At 35.9% G+C, this 18783-nt stretch overlaps 1 protein-coding gene across 13 annotated transcripts in view; it reads left to right on the top strand.

Annotated features, from left to right (window-relative positions):
- sick (sickie) overlaps window positions 1–18783 on the top strand; it is a 161563-nt gene that overhangs the window by 131191 nt on the left and 11589 nt on the right. For all 13 annotated transcript variants that reach the window (XM_028318168.1, XM_028318167.1, XM_028318164.1 and 10 more), the window contains 3 exons: window positions 11497–11580; window positions 14343–14471; window positions 16911–17075. In XM_028318168.1, the coding sequence (XP_028173969.1) occupies window positions 11497–11580; window positions 14343–14471; window positions 16911–17075 (378 nt within the window). The remainder of the gene's footprint in view (window positions 1–11496; window positions 11581–14342; window positions 14472–16910; window positions 17076–18783) is intronic.

Below are 18783 nucleotides of genomic sequence, written 5' to 3'. Positions count from 1 at the left end.
CATACTCGAAGACCAGCTCGAGGACCAGAACTTCTCCGATACCTACGTGAAGTGCGACTTACGTTTTCTAGAGAACATGCAAATTTGTGTGAAATGGATGATGATAGATTTAGTGCTGGGGTATTTGTTGTATAACAAAATCGATTATTTCCGTGGTTCATTAATCGATTGCAGTGAATACTTAGTTATTAAAAACATTACAAAAATCAACTATATTTTTCGATTGTTGACTTTAATAAACGAATTGAAAATAAATTAACAGTTTTTAATTTAAAGAAATAGAACCAGTACTTTTTAGAAATCGTTTTTTTTAACAAGAGGTCCATGGAATTTGAATATTATCAATAAAAAATTGTTACAATAATATTTGTAATTTAAAAAAACATGTTTTTTGTTAAATAACACCTATACAAAATATTTCTCCAAAAATAGGTTTTACTAACTCTTTGAAAAAAATCGATAGATAAATCGCTATGGTTTAGTTATGTGACATCTCTAAAGGCCTTAATATGGCTTTTTTTGTAACTTTTTGGACTTTAGATAAAAACCGTCATTATTATAAGCCATTTTATTGATATTTGACTCAAAGATTAATGTGTTTCATTTTATTATAGGAAATTTTCGTAGTTTTTTTAATATCCGGTATCCGGCCGGATAGTGAGCTACTATCCGGTATCCGGCCGGATAGCAAATTTAGGCCGGATATCCGGCCTACCGGATAGTTGCCGGATATCCGTTTCATCTCTAGTAAAAACTAACGACAAACCCACGTGCGCCGAACGATCCGTCTCGACTTGTGTAGGTAGCGACTTCCTAAGTAGATTATCCGCTATCCTATACCAGACTTCCATGGATAAGGCGGAAGGAAGCTCTACAGGAGCGTGCTATATCTATCTAGGAAGCGTTAATATCACGTGTTGAATGCTACGGATCAGAATAGTCAGGCAAGATACAAGATTTAATGGAACTAGTGATCTTTAGACTCGGAATACGAGTATACGCGAAGTTGTTGGTGGTCAAGTGAGTCCGCTTTTTGCCACCTTTACACGGTCATCCCTGTCGGTGACAGAATAATCACTTTATCAAGTTCTTTTGAGTTATTTTAACAGACAAAATAAATAATAGCCTGTCTATATAACGGTCACTCGCGTGAATATATTGTCGTGTGTCGTTTCCTTGAGCAATATCTTGAACCTCAGATTTGTTTTTCATTAACATGTTGTGAACGGAAAAGAAATCTGTTTTTTCAGCGTTAGCTATACTCACGCGTAGGTACCTACTTACCTATTTCCGTAGTTTAGCGAAATTTAACCTCAATAAGTACAATGTAATTTTCGTCACAGTCGATTAGTATTTGGTTGGTGCCATTAGCATGACAATAGCACAGTATGGAGGTCGGGGGTCACGCAGTTGCCCTTAAAATTCACTGCTAGCATTCGACATGGACGACGTGTGCACACATGCAAAGCAAACAATGCGCCCAACCCACTCAATTCGTGTTTATTGCTGTCGTCTGAGAAACTCACTGTTTCGCATACTACTCCTGTTTTGCGATACCTATCGTATTCTAATAACGATCGAAACATAATCGTTCCGTTTCACTCGAATTTCGGCTAGCGTCATTATTCGCGTATAGAAATCGAATGTTTATGCTAATCAGAACAGGGGAACCTTTACTAATCATTTAGAAATTTACTGTGCGAATATTTTCCGTCTATTCACAGTTCACAGCGTGATTTATGGATTATGTTCGCATATTGTCTAATGTTAGTGTAACCTCATTCATGAAATCTGTAGATAGTGATAATTTCCACGATGTGCTGTTAAAGATGAACGTAATTAACTCCTTGACCGCATTATCTGCAATTAAAAAATTAACCAGATGACGCTGTGTTTTGCGCTCACCTCGTTTGTATCGAATGTCTGTACCTTCTTGCGAGCTCTTAAGCTGCCACATACTGGGCCATGTGCACAACAGATGCTACCCTTGAGCCTTTTAACTGTTGGTTTGGGACGGTTCGATAGTCACCGCTTTTCGTAGCGTAGTAAAAAATGTTTAGGATCGTTTCGCCAACATTTTATGCATAAACGTCGTAAATCATAATCTGAAAGCTGTAAATGCTGTAAATATTTCACATAATGTAGACTTTGATACAGAATTAAAGCCGCACCAAGATTCTAAGGTTAAATTCTATTCACATAGCATGATAATTCCTTACCCCTCTGATATCATCGTTATTCTTAATATTCCACTTGCGCATGATTAAACATATAAAACACACATTTGCGCAGTTATTTATGTTACTACTAGTATAACGTTTGTATCGGTTTGAATATGCTTAGATACAAGTTTAAATTCTTTAGTCGCGCAGACGTCATTGGTGATTGAGTGAGATATTGCCTGCTAGAAGGCCTCTTCACAAGTTTAGTGTTAATTTTGTATTCACGTTTTACTTGAATTTGGTTAGACGTTGCTAATAAAATATTTAAAATATTCGATAAAAAATACTACATAGGAGTGTCCAATGTATAAAAAATTCACGCTGTACAATAGGAACATTAAAATGTTTGGTATTTATCGTGGATGTTTTGTTTGACCTTTTGAAAGCACTTGAGAATGCAGTTACATCGTCTGACATATCCTGCACAATTATTGTTACAGCTCGAATGCTTGTTAGCTACAATTTCTATTCCATTTCAAAGATGTTTCACTTGTACTACACTTTCTATGCCATCTTGTACAGTCATACATCTTGTAATCTTAAACACAATTCTATTTTATGGCACGTAGGTATAAACTCTATATTGTAGTTCAATCTGTAATTCACATTGTTTGATCCTTTGACTCTAAGCTAAATTGCTAATTATATGATAGATAAATATGTAATTATAACCGTATTACAGTTTACATTATTTACGTAATTCTACAACTCAGATAGAGAGGTCAGAGGGATATAAATGTCAGTTTAAATTATCTCTTCATTCATTTTTTGTCGAAAACACGCATTAAAATTATCTTTGTAATGTTCAAAATATACTTACAATTAATATCTGATAGTACGTAACCAATCATCTTAGTTATTATCTAAAATACATGCTACGAACTCTACGCTACGTGTATTTACAACTACGGTTGTAGTAACGTAACTACCCGTAATTTGTACACTAATGAACGTAGGTCATGCGATAAATTCCCGGAGACACTACCGCTGTTTCAACTTCATCTTTCTAACTGATAATTTTAATATTATTTCAATTCACGTCCCATGCTCATTATGATAATATCGTCGTCTTTTGTTTTATTACAAAATAAAATACATAGTAGTAATTAAAATAAACCGGCTCTCAGAGCTAACTGTAAAATCTCGTCTCCATCAAACATTGGTAGATGCTGCTGCCATGGATCATTTCTATGTTCCCATTAAGGTCACATGCCTACATTACAGTTTCCCATCAAGTAACTCGCACCTTGTACAGTTAATGTTCGTTATGCATTAGGTTCGCGGTAAACAATCGTTTCTCATATGATCGACAGTAAGCAAAACTAAACCGTTAGCATCATAATCGCTTCTCACCGATGACCTTAATAATCGATGATACTGATAAATATTATTATTCATAAGCATATTTAAAGAAAGCTACGTTAAAAACGAAATTGTTTACCTCACGTAGCTCTACGCTGAATTTGAGAAGGTTAGGTACTTATGATTTAAGGTTACGTTTCTGCAGTTCTACAATGTATCGTATAAGGTTACAAACAATTCAGTAAATTGCAAGTTACAATACGCGTTGTCGCCTTGTTTGAGGTTATTTATTACAACAATAAATCATAAGATTGTTCTGATCAGTGTCTTATGCGGCAATCGATTGTATTTCATTATGTGTATAGCATTACAATCATATGACTTAAGCGCTATTTCTATGCATTAAGTTCCAACGGTAGTAGGTATGTAATCTTATGGTCGATGAAGTTGATTATAAAAAGCTACAGAGAAATTTCCTAACACCATCTGTAGAAAATTATCTGATTGTAGACATAAAAGCAAGGAAAATTGTCCAGAAACTCATAGATTCACTTGGTTGAAGATGATATCAGATAAATTTACTCGATACCATAGAAAGTCCGAAGGAAGAGTTAACTTTCGTTAGTGGAGGTTCGAAACTATAGAAATGACTATTATCATAGACCTGCCTACAATGAGAGAGTATAGTTCGTTATTTTGCAACCGGACATATTATTTTCGGACCAATACACATGGTGATATTGAAACAACCTAGATTTTTAGTTGAACAAACATAAATGTAGAGATGCTTTGTGTCGGTGTACCGTTATCATTGTTATCTGTTCAATCGGTCCATTGTTATCTCGATTCTATAAAATATGCGCGATCAGAGTTTATTTATTTACAAACGTCAGTCAATCAGAACAAGGGTTATTGAAATGTTACGAAATGACCGTGAAATGAAAATATTGTGAGGGCTTTGCTACTACGATGCGGCAAGCTGGCTACGCGCAGGTCGTTGATACGAACACGGTGCAATCGTTGCACTAGTGTGAAGGAGAAAGCTATACAAACATTGTTCTTGTCCTTTTTGCCCTTGCAAGCGCTTAGTGGAATCCAAATAGCAGCTCCTGTTTTAAAAGGTGATCACTGGACGGGAAATGATCGTAAAGGAGCCGTCAGCAGACTATGTATTCAAGGCATTAGACCGTATCATATCCGATCAGATTGAATCAAATTATTGTATGTAACGACTTATTATGTAACATTCGAATACGACTCGAGCGAGAGCATGTAGACAGGCTTAGTAACATTTAATTGATTGTTAATTATCAAAATGTGTCGACATTAATCCAAGTTGTACGGACGAAACAAAAGTTCCGGCTTGCTCTCATAATATCTAGTACAAAGTTTTAGTACCTGTCTGTAATATCTACTGTATATTTCTTTTTAAATGAATTATTACAAGAGGGTCGGTAAAACGGAATGGGTGTCACCTTCCCCTTCAATATTTTATGGATGGATTAACCCGATGTGTCACGCATGACCTGGCTGATGTTATTTGATTTTTAAACTGGCGATGAGTAGAGTACCTAGAGACAACGATTTAAATTATTGATAATTCCTGATTTATTTTATCTTAAATTATGATGAGTTAAGTTCAAGAATAATGTTACTGTGTCAAACTGCGTAACATTTACTACGCGTTAGTATCTATATTTTTAATCACAAATTATTAAGAGGTAGAGACAAGATTTCTATAGTGTATAACATAAAAGTATCTTAAATAAACATGCGTGGACCCAACGGTGTAATTGGCTCGTACTCACAGCCGGATGCATACATTCCCCCGTCGCTTATTATAACCATAAACAGTGACATGTGATACAAAGATAAAAAATAATTACAAACAATCCGCACAGTCACTCAACTAGTACGCGCGCGAATGTCTATTCCTGAATTAGAAAGTTCATCCATATATGGCACCTTGTCTATGCCTTTGAATTCAATTCATGCACTCGTTATTGTATGATTTTTGATATTATCGATTCAATTAATCCAAATAAAAAATAAATAGAGATTTTCTAGATAGCAATATCAACTTGCCCAATACAATCGTATGATTTTTGTTTTAAATAATCAAAAACAGATCTTAAATACACAGAAATACAAGCTATTCAAGTGGCAAGCAATAGCGCAGCCCTTTTACTGAATAATCATTATAGAATCCAAAATAAACCAGCGGTCTACAGTACTTGATGGTTTAAAGAGTCAAGTGGAACTATTGAGAACAACTGGTTCTGCTTATGGTTTTATTCATTCTAAATATACAGTTTACGAGTAGTTATCCATATGACTCTGCAGTCATATCCATAATTTTAGCTTCGCTATTGATGTTTTCCATTACATATCGCTACAGTTACTTAAAACACAGTCCAGGTAAACGCAAGGCACTAGAACTATGTTTTACAATTTTACGCTTTCCCAGTAATGCTGCCGAGACTGTATGGTGCAAAATGTTACGAGATTTGGTGTTTTTCAATCCTAAATTCAGAATTATAGTGGTATACACCTTAACCTGTGATAATTTGAAAATTTCTCTAAAATGGCCGTAACCACTTCACAAAATTATCATGGTTCGCCGATTCACGATGGATTTGCCACAATCCGTGCTCCGAGAAGTAGAATTAAGATTAGAAACCTTGTTGAACCAAAACAAACGTTGAATCTACCTCAAAGACACTCTGAATATTTCACGTTAAATAGATCAACCAAAAATCATTTCTTAGAAAGCAGTTGTGGTGTTCAGTACGTGGCAGAATCCTCTACAAACGTTAACTCAAATAAACCGTCACGGCTGAGCTTTACCGAGCCGATTTACGCGAAAGTGACGCCGCCGCAATCAAAAAGGTGTTCTCCAGTGAAATCCGTGAACGGTAAACAAGAAGTTCATTATGATTCTATAGACACGAAGCCACGGAGACGCTTGAGAAGCTTAGACTTGGGCGAACAGGACGCTAGGACTGGAGAAAAATTTGGCACCGCGAACTTGACTAACGGCGACAGACTGTCGTATGAGCATCACGTAGTCAATCAGGATGGAGCGGAACAGCATTCCACCGTTGACTACAGAAGAAGCCATAGCGACCGAGATAATTGCTCGGAGTCTTCCTCGTACCTCACCGATAACGACAGGCCTATATCAAGTTACAGCGACAATTCCACGATACCATCGACAGACACAGAGGATGTACTCAGAGACTTGCCCAACAAATCTAAATTCCACAAATCACCTCAAAAATTTGCCACGCTCAACTTGCGGAGGCCCAAGTTTATAGATTTGAAGCCACCAAATAACAATGAGCTTTCGTTATATCGAAGCTTACAACGAAACAAGATGGGGTATCACTCGGAACCCAACACGCCTCTTACTGGGGATATTACACTTTTGAACGATGAAACTATTATTAGCGAAGTGCAGCAAATACCGAGAATGGCTCTGCAAAATAATAGAAATGGCTTTAAAAGATCTGTGAGCGAAACAAACGGTTTCTCGAAACGACTTAACTACAGACATTCATTCAGTGCTGACTACAGACCACAGAATATTCAGAAAAGGCCTCATAAATGTTGCGAGTGTGTAACCGGAATACCCGCAGATGATGAAGAACATTTATTGTCTCGGCCTTCTTCTCGAACCTTAGGTACTTTGTATGAATCGCAAGATCCAAAGATCGGATGCCAAACTATACTAAGAGCAAAGCCTCCAATTCCTTGGTGGGAATTAGCCATTAAGAAATCACGGTATAAGAGCTGTCCAATATTAGAAGAGGTAAGTTTTACTATTTACTATTTTATGATTATCGTAACAAATATCTACTTATATGTTTTTTAGTCAGCAGAGAAAGCTTCTAATGAATCACTTTCAATGGTCATGTTTTCATTGAGGTGTGGTTTAGTTAGTCCCTCGTGAAATGTCTAATTGTATAATGGATTGCAATGAAAGTATAATGTAAAATCGTAACATCGCCGAGGGGAGAATATTAATTAGGTACATGGCGTGTGCATTATTCACCTGACGGGCCGTGCATGGGGTGTGCCATGAAAACTCCCTTAACTCCTCCTAAGCAGGAAATGTTATTTCGTATGTTGCGGAGGGACGCTATCGACTAAACAACTGAAAATCCATTTTAAGACACGAGCCTGTTCACCTGATTTTGAGTTGGTATATTTATAAAATCGTAGAGACTGTATGATTCAAAATGATTCGTAAAATCTTACCATTTAAATGACGTATCACCAGTAAGTATCACTTTCTAATAGCGTTACATAATGTAGTGTATTAGAAATATATTAATCACTATCACGGTGCATTAAATCGAACGCAATCTTAACAAATGTATTTCTATAAGAAGTTTTTATAGTGCACAAAAAATATTTACCTGGCTACCAAAACGATGGTACCTGATAATGGTGCGGATGGTCAGGTGTTGACTTAATCGTCGACCCGTCTATCCCATTCAGAGATTTTACCACTTTGAAACGTTGTTTCCCACGATGATAAAACTAACTGAACTCATTAGAATCGAATAACAAGTAGAACAGTGTCGACATCCATTTCATTAATAAAAATGTTTAAAACAAAATGTATTAAGTAGCAAATTAGGACAAGTTTATACAGCTGTTTAGTCTATGTAACATTAGAGTGTAATATCTAAGTAGGTAATTTATTGTCTGTATTTGTTAAGGTTATATCAGATTGACTTTGTATTAAGTTTGCTTTGCAATCCTCTTGATAATATCACTGTCGTAGTATCATGTATTATTATTGTATTCCCGCCGGTAGTAGACCTCTCCACAGACGTACCCATTGTTGTGGCCGCAGGGGACACCTTTGAACTTGAGCAATCGCTGGCAAACGACATGAACAGATAAAATGCATTGAAATTTCAATATCAATTCTGTTGCGCATTTTAATGCAAATTATCCAACTAAAGATGCGGGAGATAGAGAAAATACTATTGTGAAAGCTTTGGATATTTGTTAATTTGAAATCTTTCGGCGTTCATCTTCACCGTTCGGCTTATTAGCATTATTGATTCGAAGTTTTGTGTTTTCTCCGAAGGCATTGAACGTTTGATAGGATCTCGCGTAGTTACCGCGACGCGATGTCTGACTGGGGGCAAGCTGACCACGGCATACTTTCTTAACGCAGCCGCCTCATTTCTTGCAGGGCTTGTTTATGCTGGCTTTGTTCCTAGCAGGTTTCTGCTACCGGCTGCATTGTTGAAACCACAATAGTCAATAGAACTTAATTTGAAATATGATCTGTATTAATAATATTATTATTCCGTTTTTGGTGTCCCGTATTGTGTCAATAACAGTAACTTTTCTCTACAATGTTATAAATAAAGCGTTTTATAAGCACATTAAAAAGAACTTATGCAACTCAATCTATGCCAAACAAAAGCGAAGAATTTAGGGCCCTAATAAGTAATTTTTGACAGCTAGTTGGTCGTATTTTAGATGGGCGTCGTCATAAATTGACCGTAGACGTGCAGCCCAGATACGCTGCGGCCGAATAAGGAAGAGTGCACTTGAACAAATAATCTCTCTTGTTGAGAATATTGTAACAATCTCTCGTAAAATACCGCAGTGGGACGCGGAGTGGGTTTGGGATTTTAACGTGCTACACCTACGATATCATGTTTTTATCAATGCTGTGTCATGTTTTGCCAAATTACGAGTCGAATAGGTACTACTTTTCAATATACACCGATGTTTACTGTTTACATAAGGTATAGGTATGCAAACGCATAACTCTCATGCGTGTTTGTTATAGTGTTACATAAAATTTTCAGTTCCTGTGAACAGCAATTTTAGAACATTAATTATTTTATTTGCGTCCGTGCTGAATTGTTAGCATGCAGTTAACAAAACATGTTTGTTCGTTAATTTGCATGCGTCTGGTAGTATCCCATAGAATAATTACAACGAAAGTCGGAAACAACTCGTCGCTCTAACTGCATTCAATTGGTGCAAATTGTCGTTTGTGTTCAACGCTATTGTGTCTGTATAGGGACCACTAATTTACCGAATTATTGCTTGATCATAGGTCATATTCAGTTACATTACAAAACAGGGGTCTGTTTTGCATATCAATGGAGCTTAACCGAAGGCATTTCGGTTATGATAATGCAAGTTCCCGGTGGCCTTGTTCAGTAGTTCTGTAATGTCCTGTAAAATACTGAGAAGAACTGTACTTTAAGAAGACCATTTAATGTACTATTTTAATCGCGTCATTAAGCTGTTAAAGCGCGGCTGCAGATATGCAGCTGTTAATAACAATTAGCTTCCACCTGTTCCAGCAATTCAATATATTTTTAGGGTTCTCTAAAAATGATTACTGGCTAGCTAACTCTCATTGAACGTAAAACTTCAATGTTTATGAAGACACTTAACTAGCATTCGTAACTTTTATGTTAATACAATATTGTTAAGAGTCATTATGTCTGAATCGATATCAAGTTCTCGCTATAATGTTATTACATCAACCATTATGGAAGAATTTATTGTTTACACACAGAGGTTCACACCATAAATAAAATAATATAGGTTCTTATTTATTTGAAGTCCAATACTTAAACTATTATTATAGTGCCCCAGTAAAGAACCTAAGGAACCATCAGACCCTAGTAATTTATTGCGCCTCTACATTTGCCGGCACGTGCAAGACGTCTTCAAGATCTATCAATGACGCCTGGATACCTTAATTGGTTAAGCAGCGTGTTCACCGGCAGGTGAATTACCCTATTAAGAAAATATATTTTTAACCTAGTGATATTGGCATTCGGAACGGTCTCAATTAAAATATTTAATGGCCACTCCCACTGAATATTTATAGTTATATTACACCGTTATACGTATCCCATGTTCATGTTCGGGGTCGTTACCCTCTACTTTAATTTTGCTAAGTGCGCTCCTGTGACGTGGCAAACAAAGGGTCCCTTGTCCAGCTACGCCCACGTCAGCCATTACCGACCTATAAAGCAATTTATTCCGATGAGTCACTTTTAACAGTTAATAAAATGTTTATAGCCAATATTTACGATGGCATAACATGACGCAAGTAATTATTTTATCATCACGAACATACATCCGACCGGTTTGGAGGAAAGCCGAGAACGATCTTAATCATTATCGAGCTAGGAACGCTGGTCTGAATACATAATCTGGCCCTGCGAGTGACCGAGGTGTCGTGTAGAGATCTGTGTCGGCCTGTGGTCATCTCTGATTACTGAACAGAGTAGAAATCTTAGTTATTTAGTGGTAACCCGTAAAGAGACCGCACAAGATTACTGTAAAATTACTCGTTTCCTTTGGCCGTGAATAAATATTTATTTATAAGTAGTTTCACTTACTTGTTAAGTATATAGAGTAAGATTTAGTTTACCTACAAATAATGTATTGATATTGCTAAATGAATATAGATTATTCGGCACCGATCGCCTACGCTTCATGTAACATGATATTGGAAGCGACAGCTTCGGTTTCTAATTCATTGTGTTAAATCGAATGACAAATAGGTAATTCAGTGATTTGTGAATGCATGCATTCAGAATATACGATGACAATGTGTTAGCGTGTGGTAAGAAGATGCTATCGTTAGGTGATGATGTCCATAATAGAACAGCTATTATATTACTTAAAATTGGTCTCAGTTATAGAACATCATCTATTAACACCAAAAATAAATTACTTAGCGATTTATCATTATCATCTAGCAGTCCTCTGCAGGACATAGGCTTTGGGGAGGTGCCATTTTATTACCCAACCCATTGTTTCCTGGTCAAGGAGACATTATATTATTTCAAATCACCAAAATTTCCAAATTGTAAAATTCGACACTATTTGTATGATGATAATGGTATCTTTTCAGGGGGCGACAATAAGTAAGAAATCCGTATTTAATTATGTTTTTCCATTGTTTTAGGCGCACGTTGTCTCCGCTTTCGAGCAGAGCCTCTCGAACATGACGCAGCGGCTGCAGCAGCTAACAGCCACCGCCGAGAGAAAGGTAGTAAACCCGTTTTATAGCACCAGGTTAAAGCTTATCCAACCACTTAATGGGCCTTTTTATACGGAACGCTGCTTCAAATCAATTAAAAAACAATTATGTTTTAATAGCACGGAATATAAAATTATTTATATCTAAACCTAATTTTATATTTAATTAGTGCTTTTCGTTAATTTGGATTTTATTGGCAATTAACATTTTTTCACTATAATCTTCCAATAATTCCAATTTTACTTCTTAGGGCATACGTAACTACTGTCGGTAAAATAATATTTACATTTTGACAGTTTTGTAATTAGAATTTAAACGGTTTTTTTTCTTTTGCCCTATCTTCATGTTATTAGTCCAGAAAAACCAACTTCATTACATTACTTTATTTATTTATTTTTTGTTTAAAAATCAACAAGCTAAAGTAATTGATTACGCTTTAAGTGGCAACCTACGATAGGTTCTTGTTGCTATTTATAAATAGGCGCTAAGCATAGCTGGGCATTAACTCGTTAATCCGTTAATCGTTAATTAACGAAGTTAACATTTCTATTAACGGATTAACTTTTAAGTTAACTTTAAAAAATGTTAACGGACTCGTTAACTTCCGTTAAATTATCCTAAGTCCGTTAATCGTTAATCCAGTACCTACTATTTACCAAAAAGATACAGCAGGCACGCTGAAAAACGCTAGAAAAACGCGTTCTGACAAGTACGTTCGGGCTTCCAGAACTTCCAGAACCCAAAACAACAGTTTTTGTAACCAGATCACTAACGACACTTGTTAGTATGTGTGGGACAACTCTTGCAAATGAATAATCTAGCCTCTTAAATTAACAAAAAAAAATGTTCTGTTAACATGTCACACGAAACTTAGGTATACAACACCTATTTGGCCTCATATCTGGTTGTTTAGGCTTGGGCCAAATTCCGTGCCGCTGAGTGTATTTTTGAAAAAATATTTGTATTTTATTAGCAATGTAATAATAAAAAAAAAACTACTTGTCTTGAAATATATAGTAAAATCTGAGTCCATTGATTATATTTTAATTAAATACAATGTAAAAANTGGAGAGGTCATTAATTATACGTATATTTTCTACTTTGCCGAACTTTAGCGCGAGAACGGTTTGTCCAAAACATATGAATTTGGTCTTATTCAATGCAGGATTAAGTGCCCCTCAACCGTCATGGAGACCACTTTTTGATAGGGTAAGTCCTTTACGCGGTATAACCGGAAAACCGAAAAAACGCCCCTTTCGGGGGCCCCCACCACTTAAGCACAACTCCGTCGAAGTCGAAAACTTAGGAGAGTCTTATTGGGCAACCAATGAAGCCATTAAAACAATAAAATCTTTTGTAGGAATTATTTCCGATTTAAAAGCTAATTCTACTGGACTACCAATATTTTTATTTTTTTTTATTTTTGCATCAAAATTTTAATGCGGTTCACAGAATACATCTACCTACCGAGTTTCTTCAACAGTATAACTTGTGGTATAACTTTTATAGTTTCGGAAAAAAATGGCTGTGACTGTGACATACGGACGGACAGACATGACGAATCTATGAGGGTTCCGTTTTTTGCCATTTGGCTACGGAACCCTAACAAGCTTTTATTCTGAAATGCAGTTGTACTAAAACGAAAAAAATAATTGTACATACATAAGCAAGGTTCAAATAATTTCGAAAGCTTGTAGCGCAAACATAAAAGAGGAATAAATTCCATGCGCGATACAAGCTTTCGAAATTATTTGAACATATTATTTTTTTCGTTTTATTATTATGTGTTAACGGATTAACGATTAACGTTAACTTGCGTTAACTCTTGCGAAATGTAACGTTTTAACGTTTAACGAAGTTAATTTTTTTATTAACGGTTTAACGATTAACTAAGTTAACTATTTGATTAACGGTGCCCAGCTATGGCGCTAAGGGGAACTCGTATTATTCCAAGCCTTCCCCAACTATATTCTTCAAATAAAGTGAGCTACGGAAAAATCGGCCTTAAAGTCTTACATAATTTGTGAGACTTTATCCATAAATAATGATTACATTTCCAATCACGAAGCAGGTGCGTTTATAAGCTGTTGAAAATTACGGTTAAAACTAAGTAAATAAATAAACCTCCATTACCTTTTATGGGAGTATAACTTTCTATACGTTTATATTCCTATTGATAATGAACACGGTTATCACGGAACTACTTATCTCGTAAAGTGTAACATTAAATCCATCGTGCTTATCTGTTCACTTCGCTTACAATTGCAAGAAACCTTGAATTTGTGTAAAAAGCGAATTTGTGGATTATTAACACTTATTCCGTATGACTAACTCGTTTGGGAGTGTTATGATCACGATCATATTATTTTGGAGGTAAAAACCTTATTGGTCGAAAATCTCGTCATTCGCTGACCACCATTCGTGTTACCAAATGAAAATATAAAAATTAACCAACATGTTTTTTTTTACTTCCTCCTTTAAGTACTAAATGAGTGCATTCAACCGAAGAGACTGGAAAAAGTTAGATTACATATCCTTCTAAAGCTTCAACCACACCAACGCGTGCAGATCGCCATCTCCCGCGATCATAGGCCAATGACAGGTCGCGCGTCCCATGACAGTTCACGCGACCCATGACAGTTCACGCGACCTGTCATTGGCCTATGATCGCGCCGGCGATGGCGATCTGTACTAGTTGATGTGGTTAAAGCATAAAACAAAGTTTAAAAGCGAAATTTCAGCTGGTACTAATTCAATACTTCTTCACTCAGGACTCGGAGCTAACGGAACTGCGTCAAACGATCGAGTTACTTCGAAAGCAGTCCATCCAAGCTGGCTTGACCACGGCTCACATGCAGTCCATGGGCATCCGCGCTGATGGAGTCAACGTTACAGGACAGGTTAGTTGACAGTTTGTGAATAAATAGATAAGATAGATAAGATAAATTTATTGAATAAGAACTTAGCCTAAATACAAGAAACTTAAATGGGATTATGAAATTTTTTGGTTAGATGAATGAGAGCAGTGATGACAGCGTTCATGGAATAGTAATAAAGGATTTACCTGTTACGCAAGCTCTTCGATCCCCTCCTATGTTCTTCTTATTAATTTCGTTGCGGGTCCAATGACAGTTAACTTTTCCCCGGGACAAAGTAGACCTTCACTGGCTGGGTTTTTATTAGCGGTCAAGCTGTAGATTCTAGCTACACAAGAGTTGCAGCGGTGGGAACGTAAGGAGGAATAGTCCCGTAAGCAGTCTAAGATGGCATGACCCCTCCAATGCATTTCACTAGGCATTCGTGTTAATGAAAGCAACGTCATTTGACAGGTTAAACCGTCCGTGATTCGCCTGTCAACGCTTCAGTGGTCATTCTACCTGAACTAATTAGGTTGTTAAACAAACTTTCCATAAAATAAATCGTGTTAGAAATCGAACATATCCTGTGACCTGATGTTAAAGCTATTATGTCTTGTTATTGACCTGCTAGATTTTCCAATTTTAATCCTAACTTACGTGTGCTAGAATCTAAAGTAAATGTTATTACTCATCATTAAACATAATATTATTATGCGATAGCTTAAATTTCTAATTTAATTACAAACTATAGAAACTACGCTATCACTTGTAAGAGATAAAACGCAAAGTCGGCCAATAGAGCCATTAATCATTATGCAAGGCATCATCGGCACACGTAATGAGTTCAAGTGCATTAGCTTTTTGTTTAATGGCTGCAGTTTTCAAGCTATGCTGCGGATATTCACAATTATGTACTGAGATAGTGCCGTTCAATAAATAGTAGCTAACAAGGCAACTAACGCTCATTTGCATCAAATTGATCGTCAAACAGTTCTGTTCTACATCGGCCTATGAGACGTCGAGTCGTCGACCTCTAAGTTGCTATAGCGATCAGTAGAAATCAGTAGGATTGCGATCGCTATCGCGCACAGGGGCCGATGAGTTGGTTTGGGCGAACCTCAAACGTTTCTTCAGACTAAGGGACTGCGCAAATGTAGACATTTTTATTGCACACCATCAGAAGCAACTGAGTTGCAAGGTGCCAAATGGAAGCAACTGGATATAATGAAAACGAAAATCTCAATTCAGTGTAGATCTTGAGACTTGACTTGACATTTATGAACTTGGCACAGTGTCTACGTCTACGCAGGAAATGTTTGAATTCATATTAATTACTTTTATAAAAAATACATATTCACTGGTGGCTTGTATACTACACAAAACAACGTTTGTGTAGAAAGAATACGTCATACGAAAGCGAACCAAGTTTTCAGTTTTCCAACCGTGTTCACAGTGGGTGGGCCGTTAGCACAGAATAATAATAATAAGTTGCCGTTAGTTACGATTGTTACGACTGCTGACATCATGTCAATCACGATATGCATGACCGTAGTACGAGTCTTTAGTTTCAATTAGCACGAGCATTCATTACGTTTACATGTCAGTGCATTGGCATTTACGCGACACGTTGGCTCGAACGGTTATCGATAATGCTGGGTTTTATTAATATCGCTACTCGATAAAACCAAATGATGCTAAGTCGTACGATGTAGGAAAGGTCAGGGTTTATGAGGCTTTGAGGTAAATATTAATAAATATTCAAACCTATTAAAGTTATGGACCATAAATCATAATTAAAACCACAACAATCAGGTAACGTACAAATATTGTTGATTTTTCTACAATTATGTAATTTGTAGTAATTATACGTATCATTACGAAATGTTTGTTTATCCAATTCTATTCACTTAAACTAAACAAAAAATACCTATAAAAAGTATGCCGGCAATTAACGTAGTTCGTAGTTTATGTCCATGTTCATTATGCGTAAAGTCGGCATGTGGGCGGACCAATCACGTAAAACAAAGTGTAAAATTGGCCTTTAAAACAAAACCTGAATAAAGAAATTCATAATACAAATAAGTATCACTCGAACATGATGTTTATGAATGAACAATCGACCTTCCATTTGGTCTAAAAAAACATTTGCAAGAGTTGTTCTTTACTCATGTTGTTGATGCTAGTTAGATGATGACATCACTTATGTCCAATTTTGAACATACAATCTAAATCGAGATACATAATATTAATTCCATGTACGGACGACAGTACATCAATCTTACCACAGTGCGTCTTATCTCGTTGTAATACAGACAATTTGCAAAAAAAGTGTTATGTCTGTAGAGTGTGCAGTCAACAGCACATCAGACTATACATTTTGGTACAAAATGACACTTATCACAACTGCATAAGATGTCACTTGTTTAACTTACTGTTGTCTGAATATTATACCTATTGAATAAACCCTTTTGTTCCAAACAGCAGGAGCCAAATGCGCATACGCAGCAGTCGTCTCCTCAACGTACTATCCACACGGGCAATGGGGCTATCACTCGTCACCTGTCAACGGACAGCGTTTCAAGCATCAACAGCTTAAGCAGCGGTTCCTCGGCACCTCACGATAAGAAGCACAAGAAGAAGGGATGGGTGAGTTTTGTATGATTTTAATCAGAATGTTCATACATCCTAAAAATTATGAAAAAAATATTATTAGGACTTGACATTGAGAATTCAGACAATCAGGGAATATATTTTACAACTATTATTTAGAAGTATGTTGAGTAAACCTTCTTTAGGCTACATGGAACCCTCCATTAGCAAACAATTTTTCTTAAAATATAATGCAATAATAAAAAAGATTTCCCTCAGACACAGATTTCTAGTCGGCCGATTGTTTGTCGAATAGATCGATACTTTAGTATCGTCAATAGTCTTTCCTTACCATAGTTCCACCTATCCATTCATTTGATCGTTAAACTTATTAATATTCAAACGAGCCGTTTTTATCTAATATAGAAAAGAATCTCGAAAATTACTGTATAATAATATGTTGGTGTAAATTAGCATAAACATGCTAAAATGGAATTCAAATCATAGTTACGTGCTTTTAGCATAATAGGCCATAGTTCGAAATCATAGTGAATACCTACATATTTTCAAAGTGGTATTAGTTGCTATGCCAGTTAAAATAACTGTAACTTTACTATTGGACAATGGTAATCTCTCGCATGGCTTCTCCTAAATAATAAATAAGTCTTTAATACACAAAATAATAAAATATCCCACAAGATGACGCGCGACTATCAATCTATCCATGTGCGTCGTTAAATGTAGGTAATATAATACAGTTAATTAAAGATAATATGCATATAATTAGATATAATTCATCATTGCCTAGCGTTATATTTTAATTAAATGTAACTAGAACTATTGTGGAATTTGAGAACATTACCGATTTGATTTAATAACTGGATTTTATAACTGAAGAAAATATTCAGCAATATTATTAAAAACTAATTCTTATACATATGCGCATACAATTATATGATCATTACGGTTTATCAAGTTGTCATTAACAGCTAATATTTGATTAATGGAATGATCTATTCTAAAAAAATATTAAATAAAGTAGAAAATACATAAAAAAATATGTTCAGTTTATTTTAAAGATATATGATATTTTTTAAGTCAACACCAAATAGAAGTAGAGATATAGACAATCATTAGTTAATATAATTAGAAAAATACATATTTTTCTGTTAGAAAGAAGTGAAATTACACTTTCTTCTCGTTTTTATTAATTTAATGTCAAAAACGTTATGATTTATAGTATTTTCTTATTTTTTCATTAGTAATTTGATCTTATGTTAATTAAATACATCATCAAATCTAACTTTAACCCTTCCACTGCTTCAGGAAACTAACTGTTAAAGGAAAAAAAATTAGGCTTTATACTTTCACTTAATTGTTTGGCTCATGTAGTCTAACATCAGAACGGGACAACTGGCTGTAAAAATCAATTTGTAGCAGTACTGAAATCTGTATAAGTTAGTCATTTCATACACTCTATATACCACACCAAACTGTCAATGGAAAGAAATACAAAATTTTGTAGTTATAGATCGTTTCATCCACGAAGACGCGCCGCACCAATTTTTGGTTGAGGGGAGCGCGGGGTGCGGGGAGTTTGATGGGAGCAATCCGAGTGTCTTTATTGTAGTCTGCGTGTGCACTCATGGATAATTTAGCGTGTACCGATAACACTCAAACATTAGCTGAAGAATGATGGGGCGCGTCTTCGTGGATGACACGATCTATATAGTATCAAGACTTAACCATTTAAAAACCGGCGGCT

This window comes from Ostrinia furnacalis, unplaced genomic scaffold (genome assembly GCF_004193835.3).
Source record: "Ostrinia furnacalis isolate ACB-3 unplaced genomic scaffold, ASM419383v2 OfSCF6691, whole genome shotgun sequence".
NCBI classification, from domain to species: Eukaryota; Metazoa; Arthropoda; class Insecta; order Lepidoptera; family Crambidae; genus Ostrinia; species Ostrinia furnacalis.
The sequence above is the reverse complement of the archived record's forward strand: the minus strand, read 5'-3'. Positions and strand labels throughout refer to the sequence as shown.